The 17,239-nt window shown below is 43.3% G+C and overlaps 1 protein-coding gene across 1 annotated transcript; it reads right to left on the minus strand.

The window, feature by feature from the left end:
- Positions 1–4,888: 4,888 nt before the first annotated feature.
- On the minus strand, positions 4,889–17,220 carry LOC110501845 (dnaJ homolog subfamily B member 11). Its single transcript, XM_036959273.2, has 10 exons — positions 17,106–17,220; positions 16,459–16,615; positions 15,628–15,725; positions 15,037–15,172; positions 14,373–14,515; positions 13,848–13,930; positions 13,694–13,751; positions 7,008–7,119; positions 6,589–6,748; positions 4,889–6,203 (listed from the first exon to the last, which is right to left on the minus strand). The coding sequence occupies exons 1-10, from the start codon at positions 17,177–17,179 to the stop codon at positions 6,139–6,141; spliced, it is 1,086 nt and encodes a 361-aa protein (XP_036815168.1). The 5' UTR covers positions 17,180–17,220; the 3' UTR covers positions 4,889–6,138.
- Between the last annotated feature and the right edge of the window lie 19 nt (positions 17,221–17,239).

Below are 17,239 nucleotides of genomic sequence, written 5' to 3' on the forward strand. Positions count from 1 at the left end.
TCTCTCTCTCTCTCTCTCTCTCATCCCTCTCTCCTCTCTCTCCTCTCTCTCTCCTCTCCCCTCCCTCCTCTCTCTCTCTCTCTCATCCCTCTCTCCTCTCTCTCCTCTCTCTCTCCTCTCCCCTCCCTCCTCTTTCTCCTCTCCCTCCTCTCTCTCTCCTCTCCCTCCTCTCCCTCCTCTCTCTCCTCTCCCTCCTCTCTCTCCTCTCTCTCCTCTCTCTCTCTCTCCTCTCCCTCTCGCTCTCCCTCCTCTCGCTCTCCTCTCTCTCCTCTCCCTCCTCTTTCTCTCTCTCTCTCCCTCCTCTCTCTCTCCTCTCTCTCTCTCTCTCTCTCTCCTCTCTCTCCTCTCCCTCAGCCAATTCCCTTCCCTGGCTGGCAGATTGTACAATTAGGACATCACATCACGTGGTCCATTTAACACTTAAAGAGTGTCATTGTTCTGGGTCAAGTGCACCTACGCTCTACTCACACCCGGGTCCCACAGAGCTCTGAAGTGTTCTTGGACTGACTGAGGTCCCCTGAGGGGCTGCAGGGGAGGTCTTTCAGACCATCATACAGGCAATGTCAGCCTATCATAGAGGCAATGCTGCCTTATTGTGCATTAGAGGGGTAGTTCATCATTTCAAAATCAAAGTTTGTCAATCCAGATTCCCTAAATGGTGCTTTCTAGGATCCTTGGGATGAACCTACCCTAAACCCTGACCTTAACCATCACACTTACCTAACCTTAACCATTTTACATTTAAACTTCAATGGGATAGGAGACGTCCCAAAGATCACGGAAAGCAAGGACCATTCCTAAATGAATGGGAAAGATAGTTACCATCTAAAATGATTAAAGTAGACAGTGGCAATCTTTCTCATTCATTTGGATTGCAGGCCTATTTATGCAGCTGGATCTATAAAACTTTGCGGGACTTATACTCGTCTCACCAACAGACTACATTTGAGGTCTGAAAGCATCTGTGATTTATCACTGCCAGTAACTATAGGTGAAGATACATGGACTCGGTTGGGAATCTCCCTATGCAGCCAGAGCCATATCTAAAATAGACGGCTATGCAGCATGACATAGAGAGAGCTGTATGTTGTGCTAATTAGAGGTTAAACAGAGTCTTTATACACCCTAATCACCAACCAACCCTGCTTGTTGGGTCTCATCCAGATTGATAATGACTAAAGGATGTGTGTGGTTGGCTGTGGAGGAGATTCCCAATACCACAGGGCTATCTCTGTGGGGGCTCATCATACACACAGACTGCACACAGATTCACACAGTTGTGTGCAGTTTGGACACAAAGCCATCATTGTAAGATGGGAGAAAATAAATAAATGCAATATCTGCATAATAAACCTGATTTACTGTCAGATATTAGAGATGTATGGGGTAATCAGTTTTGGGAAAGCACCTCCCAGACACAGGAAGACCTCCCATGTATTCTTACACACACACACACACACACACACAAATGCAGACAAATACACACACATGCAGCACACACAAACACATGCATGCTGGTGGGCAGATGCGCTTGTCACCACACTATAAAATCCCCATACTGAACTGAGTCATGTGGACATCCCCTGCTTGCACCCAACCAGACAAACTGCCAGACAACCTTCCGCCCACTGTCCCTCCCACATGCGGGGTAGAGGGGTGGAGGAGGAGGGATGGGTACAGTGCCTTGCGAAAGTATTCGGCCCCCTTGAACTTTGCGACCTTTTGCCACATTTCAGGCTTCAAACATAAAGATATAAAATTGTATTTTTTTGTGAAGAATCAACAACAAGTGGGAACAATCATGAAGTGGAACGACATTTATTGGATATTTCAAACTTTTTTAACAAATCAAAAACTGAAAAATTGGGCGTGCAAAATTATTCAGCCCCTCTACTTTCAGTGCAGCAAACTCTCTCCAGAAGTTCAGTGAGGATCTCTGAATGATCCAATGTTGACCTAAATGACTAATGATGATAAATACAATCCACCTGTGTGTAATCAAGTCTCCGTATAAATGCACCTGCACTGTGATAGTCTCAGAGGTCCGTTAAAAGCGCAGAGAGCATCATGAAGAACAAGGAACACACCAGGCAGGTCCGAGATACTGTTGTGAAGAAGTTTAAAGCCGGATTTGGATACAAAAATATTTCCCAAGCTTTAAACATCCCAAGGAGCACTGTGCAAGCGATAATATTGAAATGGAAGGAGTATCAGACCACTGCAAATCTACCAAGACCTGGCCGTCCCTCTAAACTTTCAGCTCATACAAGGAGAAGACTGATCAGAGATGCAGCCAAGAGGCCCATGATCACTCTGGATGAACTGCAGAGATCTACAGCTGAGGTGGGAGACTCTGTCCATAGGACAACAATCAGTCGTATATTGCACAAATCTGGCCTTTATGGAAGAGTGGCAAGAAGAAAGCCATTTCTTAAAGATATCCATAAAAAGTGTTGTTTAATGTTTGCCACAAGCCACCTGGGAGACACACCAAACATGTGGAAGAAGGTGCTCTGGTCAGATGAAACCAAAATTGAACTTTTTGGCAACAATGCAAAACGTTATGTTTGGCGTAAAAGCAACACAGCTGAACACACCATCCCCACTGTCAAACATGGTGGTGGCAGCATCATGGTTTGGGCCTGCTTTTCTTCAGCAGGGACAGGGAAGATGGTTACAATTGATGGGAAGATGGATGGAGCCAAATACAGGACCATTCTGGAAGAAAACCTGATGGAGTCTGCAAAAGACCTGAGACTGGGACGGAGATTTGTCTTCCAACAAGACAATGATCCAAAACATAAAGCAAAATCTACAATGGAATGGTTCAAAATAAACATATCCAGGTGTTAGAATGGCCAAGTCAAAGTCCAGACCTGAATCCAATCGAGAATATGTGGAAAGAACTGAAAACTGCTGTTCACAAATGCTCTCCATCCAACCTCACTGAGCTCGAGCTGTTTTGCAAGGAGGAATGGGAAATAATTTCAGTCTCTCGATGTGCAAAACTGAGAGACATACCCCAAGCGACTTACAGATGTAATCGCAGTAAAAGGTGGCGCTACAAAGTATTAACTTAAGGGGGCTGAATAATTTTGCACGCCCAATTTTTCAGTTTTTGATTTGTTAAAAAAGTTTGAAATATCCAATAAATGTCGTTCCACTTCATGATTGTGTCCCACTTGTTGTTGATTCTTCACAAAAAAATACAGTTTTATATCTTTATGTTTGAAGCCTGAAATGTGGCAAAGTCGCAAAGTTCATGGGGGCCGAATACTTTCGCAAGGCACTGTAGATCTCATCTGGGGACAAAGTTGAGATTGACTCTGCATCCCAAAAGGCACTCTGTTCCTTATATGTAGGGCATACATTTTGACCAGAGCACTATGGGCCCTGGTCTATAGTAGTGCACTATATAGGGAAGAGCACTATGGGCCCTGGTCTATAGTAGTGCACTATATAGGGAAGAGCACTATGGGCCCTGGTCTAAAGTAGTGCACTATATAGGGAAGAGCACTATGGGCCCTGGTCTAAAGTAGTGCACTATATAGGGAAGAGCACTATAGGCCCTGGTCTATAGTAGTGCACTATATAGGGAAGAGCACTATAGGCCCTGGTCTATAGTAGTGCACTATATAGGGAAGAGCACTATGGGCCCTGGTCTATAGTAGTGCACTATATAGGGAAGAGCACTATGGGCCCTGGTCTATAGTAGTGCACTATATAGGGAAGAGCACTATGGGCCCTGGTCTATAGTAGTGCACTATATAGGGAATAGGGTACCATTTGGGATGTATCCTCAGTCGGTGACAGACAGTCTTACAGAATAAGTTGAACCAGCTGGGTCACAAAGAGGTCAGATAGAGTGGAGGTGTGGCTACAAGGGGTTAACAGCGTCATACGGACCACATACACACGATACGATACACAGTCTGATAGACTCTCGCACACACACTGCCTGATCCTCTCATTCAAGCACATGATTAGAGACACCACATTCCTATAATCTGACCAATAAAGTCAGCCAATCACAGCAGTAAAACCAGAACGAATGCGGGAGATAAGGAACTGCCCATCAACAAAATGCATAGATCACTAACAATCAATCTATAAAGCCATAACAATCATGTGAATTCAATTATATAACCAAGAGCTATGTGAGGTCCTGAGGCCTGGATATAGAGTGGACCAATGACTCCTCAAGGAGTCGTAGCAGCAGGTATCCTTGGCTGCTTTAACATTCACTGCACACTTACCGCCCTCTACTGGTAATATATTGGAAAGGGCGATACCTAGTCAGTGGTACAACTGAATATATTCAACTGAAATGTGTCTTCCGCATTTAACCCAACCCCTCTGAATCAGAGAGGTGCAGGGTGGCTGCCATACTCGGCACCAACGTGTTCGGCTCCCAGGAAATAGTGGGTTAACTTGTGATAGTGGGAGAACAACAGATTTTTACATTGTCAGCTCGGGGATTCCATCCAGCAACCTTTCGGTTACTGGCACAACGCTCTAACCACTTGGCTACATGCTGCCAATTGGGCCCTTTACTGGTAATATGTTGCTCCCTCTTCTAGTGGTATATCGGCCCTCTCCTGGTGACATGTCGGGCCCTCTCCTGGTAATATATTGGCTCGCTTGTCTTTACCACAGCAGGCTTCTAAGGAGAGGATAATGTCTGAAACGGCGCAAATGGAATGGCATCTAACGCCTGGAACCCTTGTGTTTGATACCAGTCCTCTCCAGGCATTACCACCAGCCTGTTCTCCCCAATTAAGGTGCCACCAACCTCCTGTGGTCTCCATGTACATAGTGACTGATAGACATACTGGAGACATAGCTCACATCCTTAAATTGACACACTAAAATAATCCTTGAGTCATTATTTATATAAACTTTTAATTGAACTCTCAGCTGAAAGTACACTTCTCCCTCCTGTACTGTAGCACTCTGGAAAACAGTAGCCCCATTCCACCAGGAAGAGTAGTCCAGACAACCTAGGTCTGTGTCTGGCATTAAACCTTATTCCCTATCTAGTGTCCTACTTTTGAACAGAGCCCCATGGGGCCCCGGTCAGAGCCCCATGGGGCCCCGGTCAGAGCCCCATGGGGCCCCGGTCAGAGCCCCATGGGGACCGGTCAGAGCCCCATGGGGACCGGTCAGAGCCCCATGGGGACCGGTCAGAGCCCCATGGGGACCGGTCGGAAGTAGTGTAATATACAGGTGGGGTGTCATTTGGGACGCAGAACAGGCTGAAAGGAGGCGCAAGAGGTGTGGATGGTGGTGGGTGGAGCCAGAGTGTCTCTCCATGGTAAAATCCTACCCTGATGACGAGGTTATGCGAGGCAGCTCAACAGGTCCATTCTCTGTGGCCTCTCTTTCAACATACAGAACACTCAAGACATTCCCCCCAAAGAAGACATCGAAAGATACGATCCAACTCAACAAAAGCAACAAAAATAACAATATGTAGTTTCTTTCCTATTTACAAAGCGTTTTGAGATATTACTGAAAACATATATGACCAAAAACCTATAAATGACAGAATTGTTGAAGGTGTCAGAGGAGTCAAAATCACTCAAGATGAAATTCCCCAGTACAGTATTACATCTGTAAAAGTTATCAGAACAACAGGGAGGCGAATAGTATTCCAGTCTTGCTGAGGTCCATGAGATGGTCCTTTGATTTCAGAGTCCTTTGCCTCAGTCCAGCTCCTTTTTTAGTGCCCCGTCAGGTGTGATAAAGGTTTAACATCAGATAGTGGGCTTTGATAATCAAACATGTCTGTGATAGTGGTTCACATTGGATGACAGTAGTTGAAATTGAAGGTGAATTAAAAAAGACAAAGTAAAATGAGTGACAAAGAAATGGTGGTAGTAAAAAATTGGGACGAGGGCAAGAAAATTAAAAGTATAAATATGGTGTAGTTTCACCCTGTCAATGTGAAATATAACAAGGACTTCTTTAAAAGAAAATAGACAATGTCAAGTCACCTTCAGAATGTAGAATATTAAAAAATAAAACAAATCAAGTCAACCCATCCTGAGAACAATCTGAAAATAAATACACCCCTGTGCTTGTTCCTTTGTGTGTTTTGTAGCACAGAACTCAGTCCAGATTCTGTCTGTTGGTGTGTCAGTATCCCTGTAGTCCGTTGTAAACCTTCTGTACCGATGCCTGCTTCAGAATCGCCCTCACTCCTGGAACAAAAGCAAGCCCCAATTGTAAATGACTATAGATTATGATCATAATTACATTTTTTCATAATCTTTCATATCTGAGAAGTTAATGTGTTCCGTTATTGTCTCCCCGTCAGTGGTGTAAAGTCAGCAATACGAAGACGATTTATTGAGATGTATATGTGTCGCTTACAGTTTGGGGGGGGGGGGGGGACTGTTCTACGGGCATGTCCTTTGCCTCTGAGTCTTAATACGCATCAACAATACCCATACCTCGTATATACCAGCTCTGATATATAACATACAGTCTACTTTCTCCCGGCAACATTAATTAACTCAAACTCATAAGAAAATACATTACAAGTCACATCCCCCCCCCACCCATCTTTATAGGCCTCCTCCTTACCCTCTTTCTGATTGTCATTCAGCTGTGTCTCTGGGAACTCGACGTCGAAGGAGACAATGAGAGAGCCACGGATGTTGTTGTTGTCGAAGTTGGGCAGGCCTTCTCCTTTCTTCCACACCCGAGCACCAGGCTTAGTGATCTTGTCCCTCACAATGTGGACCTGTAGTCAGAGGAGCAGTCAAAGTGTGTCACTGATTCCTTAGAATACCTTTTAGAATACACTTTATTATTATGAATAAATACTTTATTTTCTAGACAGAACAAAAACGCATATTTTTTGCTTTTCAACCAGTCTTTTTGTGTGCTTTTTGAGAATGGGGCATTGATGGCTCAACACAAGCTCCCCTCCCCAAAACATTTCAGTACATGGCAGTAAAAGTGTATGCATGTATTTCTTAGCTTCACTCGTCCATAGTTACCTTATGGCCGTCCAGGTGTGTGATGTCCATTTCAAAGCCAACCAGAGCCTCCACCAGGGAGATGGTGACGTTAGTGTACAGGTCATCTCCTCGCCGCTCAAACACTGGATGTCTGTCAGTACACATACATTACTAAATCACGCTTCAACAAAACAGCTTCCACAATTGACAAGATGTTAGTTAACCAAGGCCCGGGGGGGGGGGGGGGTAATATGGCCAATATAGCACGGCTAAGGACTATTCTTAAGCGCGACGCAACGCGGAGTGCCTGGATACAGCCCTTAGCCGTGGTATATTGGCTATATATCACAAACCCCCCCGAAGTGCCTTACTGCTATTATAAACTGGTTAATAACATAATTAGAGCAGAAATAAATATTGGTGGTGGTAATGCAAGTAATTTATGAAAGTTGCCAATTGCAAAATATTGTCAAGAGAAGAAAAAGCCTGGAAAGGATAATGTGTGGATTAATTGTTAGAGTAGAGGACCTTGTGCATTTCAGGTAAAATAACTGTTTATATCCCAGGACAAGTTAGCTAGAAACAGCAAACTAGCTAAATAGGACAAATTAGCTAGCAAGTGCAAGCTAACTAGCTAAATTGCCATAAATGTTTAATGCTTTTCGACCTGTCCCCAAATTAATATAATTGGTTCAGAGTTTGTTTTGATATTTTAACATGCGTGTCGTGATCGCGTTTGGTGTTGGGGGAACAAAAAATACATGTATGCACGATGGCGCACGCGCGCAGACGGTTTGGGTTCCGTGTTATGGTCTGTCCCTCCGACATTTGCAGCATTGTTTCAGTATTCAGATCTCCAACTGTCCCATAGTAATGAACGTGTAGGGGTCGGCAGTCGGGACGAGAGAGGGAGGCAGGCAGCGTTTCTCAGCCAGTCGACATGATGAATCAGCTAGCATCATTTTTTATGGATATACAAAGAAAGGTCAATTGAAAAAAGTTCAAATGAAATGAAGTGCAGCTAGTTTGCAGTCTTCCCAGCTTCAGTTTGAAGTGATTGTGTTAGCTGTGTTGTTGGCTAGATCCTCTGAACAACAGTGTCCTGACGAGAGAGCACATTTTCTATGCCAGGTCAAATCGTGCCTCGTTAGCTCATTGTTATGGATGTATCCAAATAAAATGTCACGAGAAAACAGCGTAAACAAATGAAGCTCCTTTTGTTATTCTTTCTGCACTGTTTGACGGGAATATGTTAGCCGTAGTTGGCTAGCCAGCAAGCAAGGGATAAGAATGTTGCCAGCCAGTATGGCAATGGATCATTTAGAACGAACAACTGTCGCATCCATAGATACAAAACAAAAAGACTGAACGACTGGGTCGCGTCTCTGGCAACCGAACCAATAGAACGAACGACCATCCGGTTTGGGTAGCAACCCTAGATTTGTTTCGGGACAATATCTTGTGGAAGGATTAAATAGTATGAAAAAAATGCATCAAAATAATGCTTTCAATTAAAATATGTCAATCAATATTTTAATAAGTTGGTAACCTGTTGTATAAAAGTGATAATGCCATCGAAGCCGGTGTTGAGGATATATTGGCACGGTTTGCTGGCCCTCGACGAACAACACCCATGCCAAATATACAGTTGAAGTCGGAAGTTTACATACACTTAGGTTGGAGTCATTTAAACTCGTTATTCATCCACTCCACAAATTCCTTGTCTACTTTGTGCATGCAAATTCATTTTTCCAACAATTGTTTACAGACAGATTATTTCACTGTATCACAATTCCAGTGGGTCAGAAGTTTACATACACTAAGTTGACTGTGCCTTTAAACAGTTTACAAAATTCCAGAAAATGATGTCATGGCTTTAGAAGCTTCTGATCGGCTATTTGACATCATTTGAGTCAATTGGAGGTGTACCTGTGGATGTATTTCAAGGCCTACCTTCAAACGTAGTGCGCTTCTTTGCTTGACATCATGGGGGGGAAAAAAATCAACAGAAATCAGCCAAGAACTCAGAAAAACAATTGTAGACCTCCACAAGTCTTGTTCAACCTTGGGAGCAATTTCCAAACACCTGAAGGTACCACATGTATCTGTATAAACAATAGTAGGCAAGTATAAACACCATGGGACCACGCAGCCATCATACCCCTCAGGAAAGAGACACGTTCTGTCTCCTAGAGATGAAAGTACTTTGGTGCGAAAAGTGCAAATCAATCCCAGAACAACAGCAAAGGACCTTGTGAAGATGCTGGAGGAAACAGGTACAAAAGTAACTATATCCACAGTAAAACTAGTCCTATATTGACATAACCTGAAAGGCCGTTCAGCAAGGCAGAAGCAATTTCTCCAAAACCTCCATAAAAAAGCCAGACTACGGTTTGCAACTGCACATGGGGACAAAGATCGTACTTTTGGAGAAATGTCCTTGAGTCTGATGAAACAAAAATAGAACTGTTTGGCCATAATGAACATCGTTATGTTTGGAGGAAAAAGGGGGAGGCTTGCAAGCCGAAGAACTCCATCCCAACCGTGAAGCACGGGGGTGGCAGCATCATGTTGTGGGGGTGCTTTGCTGCAGGAGGGACTGGTGCACTTCACAAAATAGATGGCATCATGAGGTAGGAAAATTATGTGGATATATTGAAGCAACATCTCAAGACATCAGTCAGGAAGTTAAAGCTTGGTCGCAAATGGGTCTTCCAAATGGACAATGACCCCAAGCATACTTCCAAAGTTGTGGCAAAGTGGCTTAAGGACAACAAATTCAGGGTATTGGAGTGGCCATCACAACGCCCTGACCTCAATTCTATTGACAATTTGTGGGCAGAACTGAAAAAGCGTGTGCGAGCAAGGAAGCCTACAAACCTGACTCAGTTACACCAGCTCTGTCAGGAGGAATGGGCCAAAAATTGTGAAAAGCTTGTGGAAGGCTACCCGAAACGTTTGACCCAAGGTAAACAATTTAAAGGCAATGCTACCAAATACTAATTGAGTGTGTAAACTTCTGACCCACTGGGAATGTGATGGAAGAAATACAAGCTGAAATAAATCATTCGCTCTACTATTATTCTGACATTTCACATTCTTAAAATAAAGTGGTGATCCGAACTGACCTAAGACAAGGAATTTTTACTAGGATTAAATGTCAGGAATTGTGAAAAACTCAGTTTAAATGTATTTGGCTAAGGCGTATGAAACTTCCGACTTCAACTGTATCCTCCAAACACCGGCTTCTCTGGCATTATCACTTAAGTAGACACCGGTGTATCAAGTTCTCTAACAGGGAAAGAATAAAGCCTGTAGTGGACAGAAGGGTTGAGTCACATAAACAACACAAAACAGCTTCCACAACTGACAACATACATCTTATATAATAGAGAGAGACAGGCTACCTAACAGAGTGAGAACGTATTTGCATACAGCAAGCATATAAACTTAGCAAAAAAAGAAACATCCCTTTGCAAAGACCCTGTCTTTCAAAGATAATTCATAAAAATCCAAATAACATCACAGATCTTCATTGTAAAGGGTTTAAAACTTCTTAGGGATAGGGGGCAGTATTTGGAAATTTGGATGACTGAGGTGCCCAAAGTAAACTGCCTGTTACTCAGGCCCAGAAGCTAGGATATGCATATGCATGGTAGTATTGGATAGAAAACACTCTAAAGTAAAACTGAAAACACTAAATTAAAACTGTTAAAATAATGTCTGAGTATAAAAGACTGATTTGGCAGGCAAAACCCCAAGGACAATCCATCCAGGGGAAAATTGAGGTCATTGGATATTACAATTCTTGGGAAACCCACATTTCTAGGACCCAGATTGCAGTTCCTATGGCTTCCACTAGATGTCAACAGTCTTTAGAAATTGTTCAGTGTTTTTTTTAAATGAAGAAGTAGTCGTATTCTTTCTAAGTGTCACTCCGAAGGACTCTACTATTTTGGTGCGTGTGAATGAGAGCGCGCTCCTTGTTGTTTTTCTCCGGTATTGGAAACAGTTTATTCCGTCTTAAATTTGATTGGTTATTTACATATTAGGATACCGAAGGTTGGATAACAAACGTTGTTTGAAATGTTTGGACCAAGTTTACAGGTTACTTTTTACATTCCTTTGTAGGCATGTTGGGTGAGTTGGAACAGGTGCATTTCTGAATCAAACGCGCCAAATAAACAGACATTTTTGGGATATAAAGGACTTTATCGAACAAAAAGACCATTCATTGTGTAGCTGGGACATTTGGGATTGCAAAAAGATGAAGATCTTCAAAGATAAGCCATTTATTTTATAGCTATTTCTGACTTTCGTGATGAATCTGCTTGCTTAGAAAATGATTGTGACGCGATCCGGTGAGGGCAAGCACTTGGTTTATCTCCGGTATTGAATATACTATGTTCCGTCTTAAACTTTGTTTATTTACATATTAGGGTACCCGAGGATTGATTAGGAAAGTTGTTTGACATGTTTGGACTAAGTTTATTGGTAAAATTTGGGATTAATTGTGTTAGCATTTTGAATGAGGGGAAACCGGTGGATGATTGAATGAAGCGCGCCAAATAAACTTTTTGGGGATATTTTTATAAAGAAGGACTTTATCGAACAAAAGGACCATTTGCTATGTGATTGCAACCAGATGAAGATCTTCAAAGGTAAGGGATTTATATTATTACTATTTCTGACTTTCGTGGTGCATCTGCTTGGCTGGATGTTTTTCATGCTTTTGTATGCGGGGCGGTGTCCTCAGATAATTACATGGTGTGCTTTTGCCGTAAAGCCCTTTTGAAATCTGACAACGCGGCTGGATTAACAATTAGTTTATCTTTTAAATGATGTATGACACTTGTATTTTCATGAAAGTTTAATATTACGATTTCTGTCATTTGAATTTGGCGCTCTGCAATTTCACTGGATGTTGTCGAGGTGGGTCGCTTGAGGCACGCCTAGCCATAACAGGTTTTAAACACTGTTTCCCAATGCTTGTTCAATGAACCATAAACAATTAATGAACATGCACCTGTGGAACGGTCTTTAAGACACTAACAGCTTACAGACGGTAGGCAATTAAGGTCACAGTTATGAAAACTTAGGTCACTAAAGAGACCTTTCTACTGACTCTGAAAAACATCAAAAGAAAGATGCCCAAGGTCCCTGCTCATCTACGTGAACATGCCTTAGGCATGCTGCAAGGAGACATGAGGACTGCAGATCTGGCCAGGGCAATAAATTGCAATGTCCGTACTTTGAGATGCCTAAGACAGAGCTACAGGGAGATGGCGGACAGCTGATCGTCCTCGCAGTGACAGACCACGTGTAACAACACCTGCACAGGATCGGTACATCTGAACATCACACCTGGGGACAGGTACAGGATTGCAACAACAATCGCCCGGGTTACACCAGGAACGCACAATCCCTCCATCAGTGCTCAGACTGTACGCAATAGGCTGAGAGAGGCTAGACTGAGGGCTTGTAGGCCTGTTGTAAGGCAGGTCCTCACCAGACATCACCGGCAACAACGTCGCCTATGGGTACAAACCCACCATCGCTGGACCAGGCAGGACTGGCAAAAAGTACTCTTCACTGACGAGTCGCGGTTGACTCACCAGGGGTGATGGTCGGATTCGCGTTTATCGTAGAAGGAATGAGCGTTACACCGAGGCCTGTACTCTGGAGCGGGATCGATTTGGAGGTGGAGGGTCCGTCATGGTCTGGGGCGGTGTGTCACAGCATCATCGGACTGAGCTTCTTGTCATTGCAGGCAATCTCAACACTGTGCGTTACAGGGAAGACATCCTCCTCTCTCATGTGGTATCCTTCCTGCAGGCTCATCCTGACATGACCCTCCAGCATGACAATGCCATCAGCCATATTGCTCGTTCTGTGCGTGATTTCCTGCAAGACAGGAATGTCAGTGTTCTGCCATGGCCAGCGAAGAGCCCGATCTCAATCCCATTGAGCACGTCGGGGACCGGTTGGATCGGAGGATGAGGGCTAGGGCCATTCCCCCTAGAAATGTCCGGGAACTTGCAGGTACCTTGGTGGAAGAGTGGGGTAACATCTCACAGCAAGAACTGGCAAATCTGGTGCAGTCCATGAGGAAGAGATGCACTGCAGTACTTAATGCAGCTAGTGGCCACACCAGCTACTGACCGTTACTTTTGATTTTGACCCCCCCTTTGTTCGGGGACACATTATTCCATTTCTGTTAGTCACATGTCTGTGGAACTTGTTCAGTTTACGTCTCAGTTGTTGAATCTTATGTTCATACAAATATTTACACATGTTAAGTTTGCTGAAAATAAATGCAGTTGACAGTGAGAGGACGTTTCTTTTTTTGCTGAGTTTAGATACAAGGTTTGAGTTGCATAGACAGCGGTGAATGCAAGTAGGGAACATTCCAAAAATCTTTACCAGTGGAGGCTGCGGAGGGGAGGACGGCTCATAGTAATGGCCTGAATGGAGTTTAATAGATGGAATGGAGTATAGGATATCAAACATGTGTTTCATACCGTTCTATTCACTCCCTTCCAGACATTATTATGAGCCGTCCTCCCCTCAGCAGCCTCCACTGATCTTTACATAACACTATTGTATTAGTGTTGACATAATGTCCTATACCAACAAAGCATGGCTCCTAGAGAAGTTATAGAAGTTAATAGTAGCCTGATTAGAACCACTATGTTATTTGTGAAACATGGAAATGCTGCTCTTACTTCATAACTTTGATGCGGAAGCGTAGGTCCCCTGGCTCTCCATCGATGTGAGGTTCGCCTTGAGACAGACGTAGTCGTGAGTTAGACACTGATACCACTTGTAAACACTTTATTTTATACGCCCATTATCCTGATGGTTGAGTAAGTAGCTTACCTTCCCCAATGAAAGGGTACTCCATCTCATCTCTCACTCCCTGTTCAATCTCTACCTCCAGAGTTCTCTCCTCATTCACCAGCCTGGGATCATAAGACATTATCATCCTCATCACATAAAGAAAGAACCCATTGACTCCTGTGTTAACAGTCTTAACCAGATGCACAGTCAATATGACAGTATAGAACAGAGGTTCCCAACCTTTCTCAGTTACTGTACCACCAACTATATTTTGTTCCGCCTGGAGTACCCCTGAAGTATCCCCTCATGTGCATTTTTACCAGTAGGCCTATGGTCTCATGAGTTTTCTCAAGTCACCCCTGTGGATTTGCCAAGTACCACCAGGGTCCTAGTACCCCTGGTTGAGAACCACTGGTATAAAACACATCTTTAAAATGTATCCATTTGCACAGACATTCTTTTTGTTGTTGTTGTTGCTGACAGCACCCAACCCAACATGCACATGACAGGGTATGAACAGGACAGAGTCAACCACAAAGCAGCACCCCTGAAGCAGTGACTCACTTTATATTGGGACACTCATCACACACTACTTCCTGGCTCATCTGGAAGCGTCCAGGTCCGAGTTGCGTCGTCCTCATTTCCTGTCTGCAGTTGCATTTCCGTTTCCCAGGGGCCTCTTTGGCTACAGGCTTGTTACGAACAACCTGAGATGTACATATAGGTGACGTGATGAGATTAGGACGTATATGTGTTGGAATAGGGTAGGCCTGGTGGAGCATACTAATTGTATACAGTAGCCATCTCAGAATACTCGTACTTGCGTTCTAAATAGTAGCATTTTGGATATGTGAAAATAGAAAGTTCTATAGTAGGTGACATTTTTTTATTTTTTTATTCAGTATGCTTTCAATGCCAGGATGTCATACTCCATTCAGCTTGATATCTAGTAGAATTCACTGCACACCATTGAAGAGAATCGTTAGACAACAGCTGATAAATCACACAAGGTTACGCAGTGTACCAAAATTAACGAATGGCGGGAATATACGCAATTGCGCATTTTAGATGACGCATTCTCAGTATGGAGGAGCCTAGTATGTTATTTTATGCTTATTACATACATTTTTACTAAACAGTGCAAAGTAGGTAGTTTAAGTAAGTAGTAGGCAAGACAGATTTTGGATATGGACAGTATATACAGAACACAATAAGGGTTGAAGTATACCTCTACAAAGTTCCCAGAGTACACCTCTTCGAGTGTGACCTCCAGGTCCAGCACAATGTCATTTCCTCTGGGGATGTTCCTGTCCTGCTGTCCTTGCCGGTTTCCTCCAAACATGAAGCCAAAGTCACCAAAGAAACTGGAAGAGGCAACAGAGTGTGAGGTAACAGTGGGGTAAGAGACATTATTTGGAATGTAGCCAGTGCTTGACATAGACAGGAGCTCACAGGAGCTGAGTACCGGCACCTCAAATGTTCTACTGCTTGAGCTCCTGTTCCTCTTACAGAATATTATCTCAAAAGTATTGTGTAGATCCTGCACCTAAATGTAAACAGTTCGAGCACTCAAAATGAGCACCAGCACCTATACTGTACATGATGGTTTCAGAATATATGATCTCGGTGCTCAACAATGATATCCTCATCATACTTGTGGGTATATGTCTATGTGGTCGCTCCGAGACCAGGCTTACCAGGGTTTTACTTTGTAATAAATGCTTAATACCAGGCTGAAGTGTGTTAAATTACAAGCTCCCACTACAAGCAGTACTTGACTTGGACTGAAATAGTAACCTATTAGGTAAACATCCTGTACCTGGAGAATATATCATTGTGAGAACCATGGTGGCCCTCTTTCAGACCATCCTCTCCGTATGCATCATACTGCTTTCTCTTCTCTTCATCAGAGAGCACCTACAAACAGCACAACATCAGGGATGAACTCTTTTTAAGCCACAAAATACTGTAGAGATCATGGTTTCTTTACATTAGCGACATGAAATGAACTTTAATTACAAATTCTTAACATCACATTTCACACACTTAAATAGCTTAACCATGCAAAATGTATCAATCATGAAATTGGATGATGTTTAAAATCTACGCGTTATCAGTGATCATGATGCCACTGGTGAGGTGCGCATCATGGAACGTTTCACTGAGCCGCTCCGAGTGCTCCACGTCGTGCTTTCATGAGAGAACACTGACCACAGTATGAGCCAATCAGAGGCAGCCACACGGTCTTCTTGGCCAATCAAAATCACTATGTCGTTTCCAACAACAACCAAATAGGTCGCTTCAGTTTCTTACAAAATACTTTCGTTTCGGTGCCTCGATCGATCGTAACGAAAATGAGATAGCATGCTGAAGCCAAATATTACTACACACCCAGATCAAATGACTATTATAAAAAGTTAATAAATTATACATAACAATAGAGTACTATCATCTCAACACTCAGTTGCCATTCAGTTCTTTTACATCTCTTCATGAGACTGACAATGATGTTGATGGGTATAGTTTCTGAGACTAGCTATACAAGACAAGATCATCGTGGCATGATATTGATAGCACATATTGTAAAACGAAAGTGCCATGCAAATAACAATTACCATAGAGATAAGTGATACAGGGGTTTACTTCCTACCTCATAGGCTGACCCCAGGTCTGCGAATTTGTCAGCAGCAGTTGGGTCATCTTGGTTTCTGTCAGGGTGCAGCTGGAGAGCCAGCTTTCTGTAAGCCTTCTTGATGTCCCTCACAGACGCAGACTTGCTCACCCCCAAGATCTTGTAGAAATCTCGCCTGTAGATAGAGGTGAAAATAAGAGAGGGTGTCTAGCTACCTACCGGATCTTAGATAGTTTCCCTTCATGATAGTGACAAGTGGAGTAGGGTTCACAAACGTGTGGTTTTGTGAAGTAAATAATTCAAAATGGGCAGTTTGATATCAACGGCTCTCATTTTTGAGTACAAAGCCAGTTGAGCAAGTTCGCCCACTCTTCCATGTCATTCCCTCGAGTAGATTCACGATACTGGAAACAAAGGATCTGGCAGGGTGATGTTCACTACTCTATGAACAAGGGCTTTATTTACAGTGTTGTTCACGTTGCTGAGATTGCTTATTTACCCCTCCAAATAGTAGCTAGCTAACGTTAGCTATTTTACACATGGAGAATGGGCTTCAGAAGCGTAGACCAATCACAATTAAACATGTGTACCAGCTAGCGATACCGCGTTTGAACCGGTTTGACCATTGCAGAGACGGTGTGTTCGGGTAATATAGAAGTACTTACCCTGCAAGCACTGCTGTAACGAAATAAAGGGCAAGACAGCAAACACTGCATAGATTCATCCCTTTAACGGCCATAGATACCAGTATCTTCAAGAAACCAACAGAACAACCCGGCGTTTGCGATAGGGTTCCTTT

This window comes from Oncorhynchus mykiss, chromosome 22 (genome assembly GCF_057628025.1).
Source record: "Oncorhynchus mykiss isolate SJ-2025 chromosome 22, ASM5762802v1, whole genome shotgun sequence".
In the NCBI taxonomy this organism is placed as follows: domain Eukaryota; kingdom Metazoa; phylum Chordata; class Actinopteri; order Salmoniformes; family Salmonidae; genus Oncorhynchus; species Oncorhynchus mykiss.

Excerpts from the sequence above, each read along its gene's own strand:
- LOC110501845 (XM_036959273.2), bottom strand. The coding sequence starts at position 17,179 with ATGGCCGTTAAAGGGATGAATCTATGCAGTGTTTGCTGTCTTGCCCTT. Across the intron at positions 16,616-17,105 it reads GTTACAGCAGTGCTTGCAGG|GCGAGATTTCTACAAGATCT; the intron begins GTAAGTACTTCT and ends CTCTATCTACAG. Across the intron at positions 13,931-14,372 it reads GATGAGTGTCCCAATATAAA|GCTGGTGAATGAGGAGAGAA; the intron begins GTGAGTCACTGC and ends TTATGATCCCAG.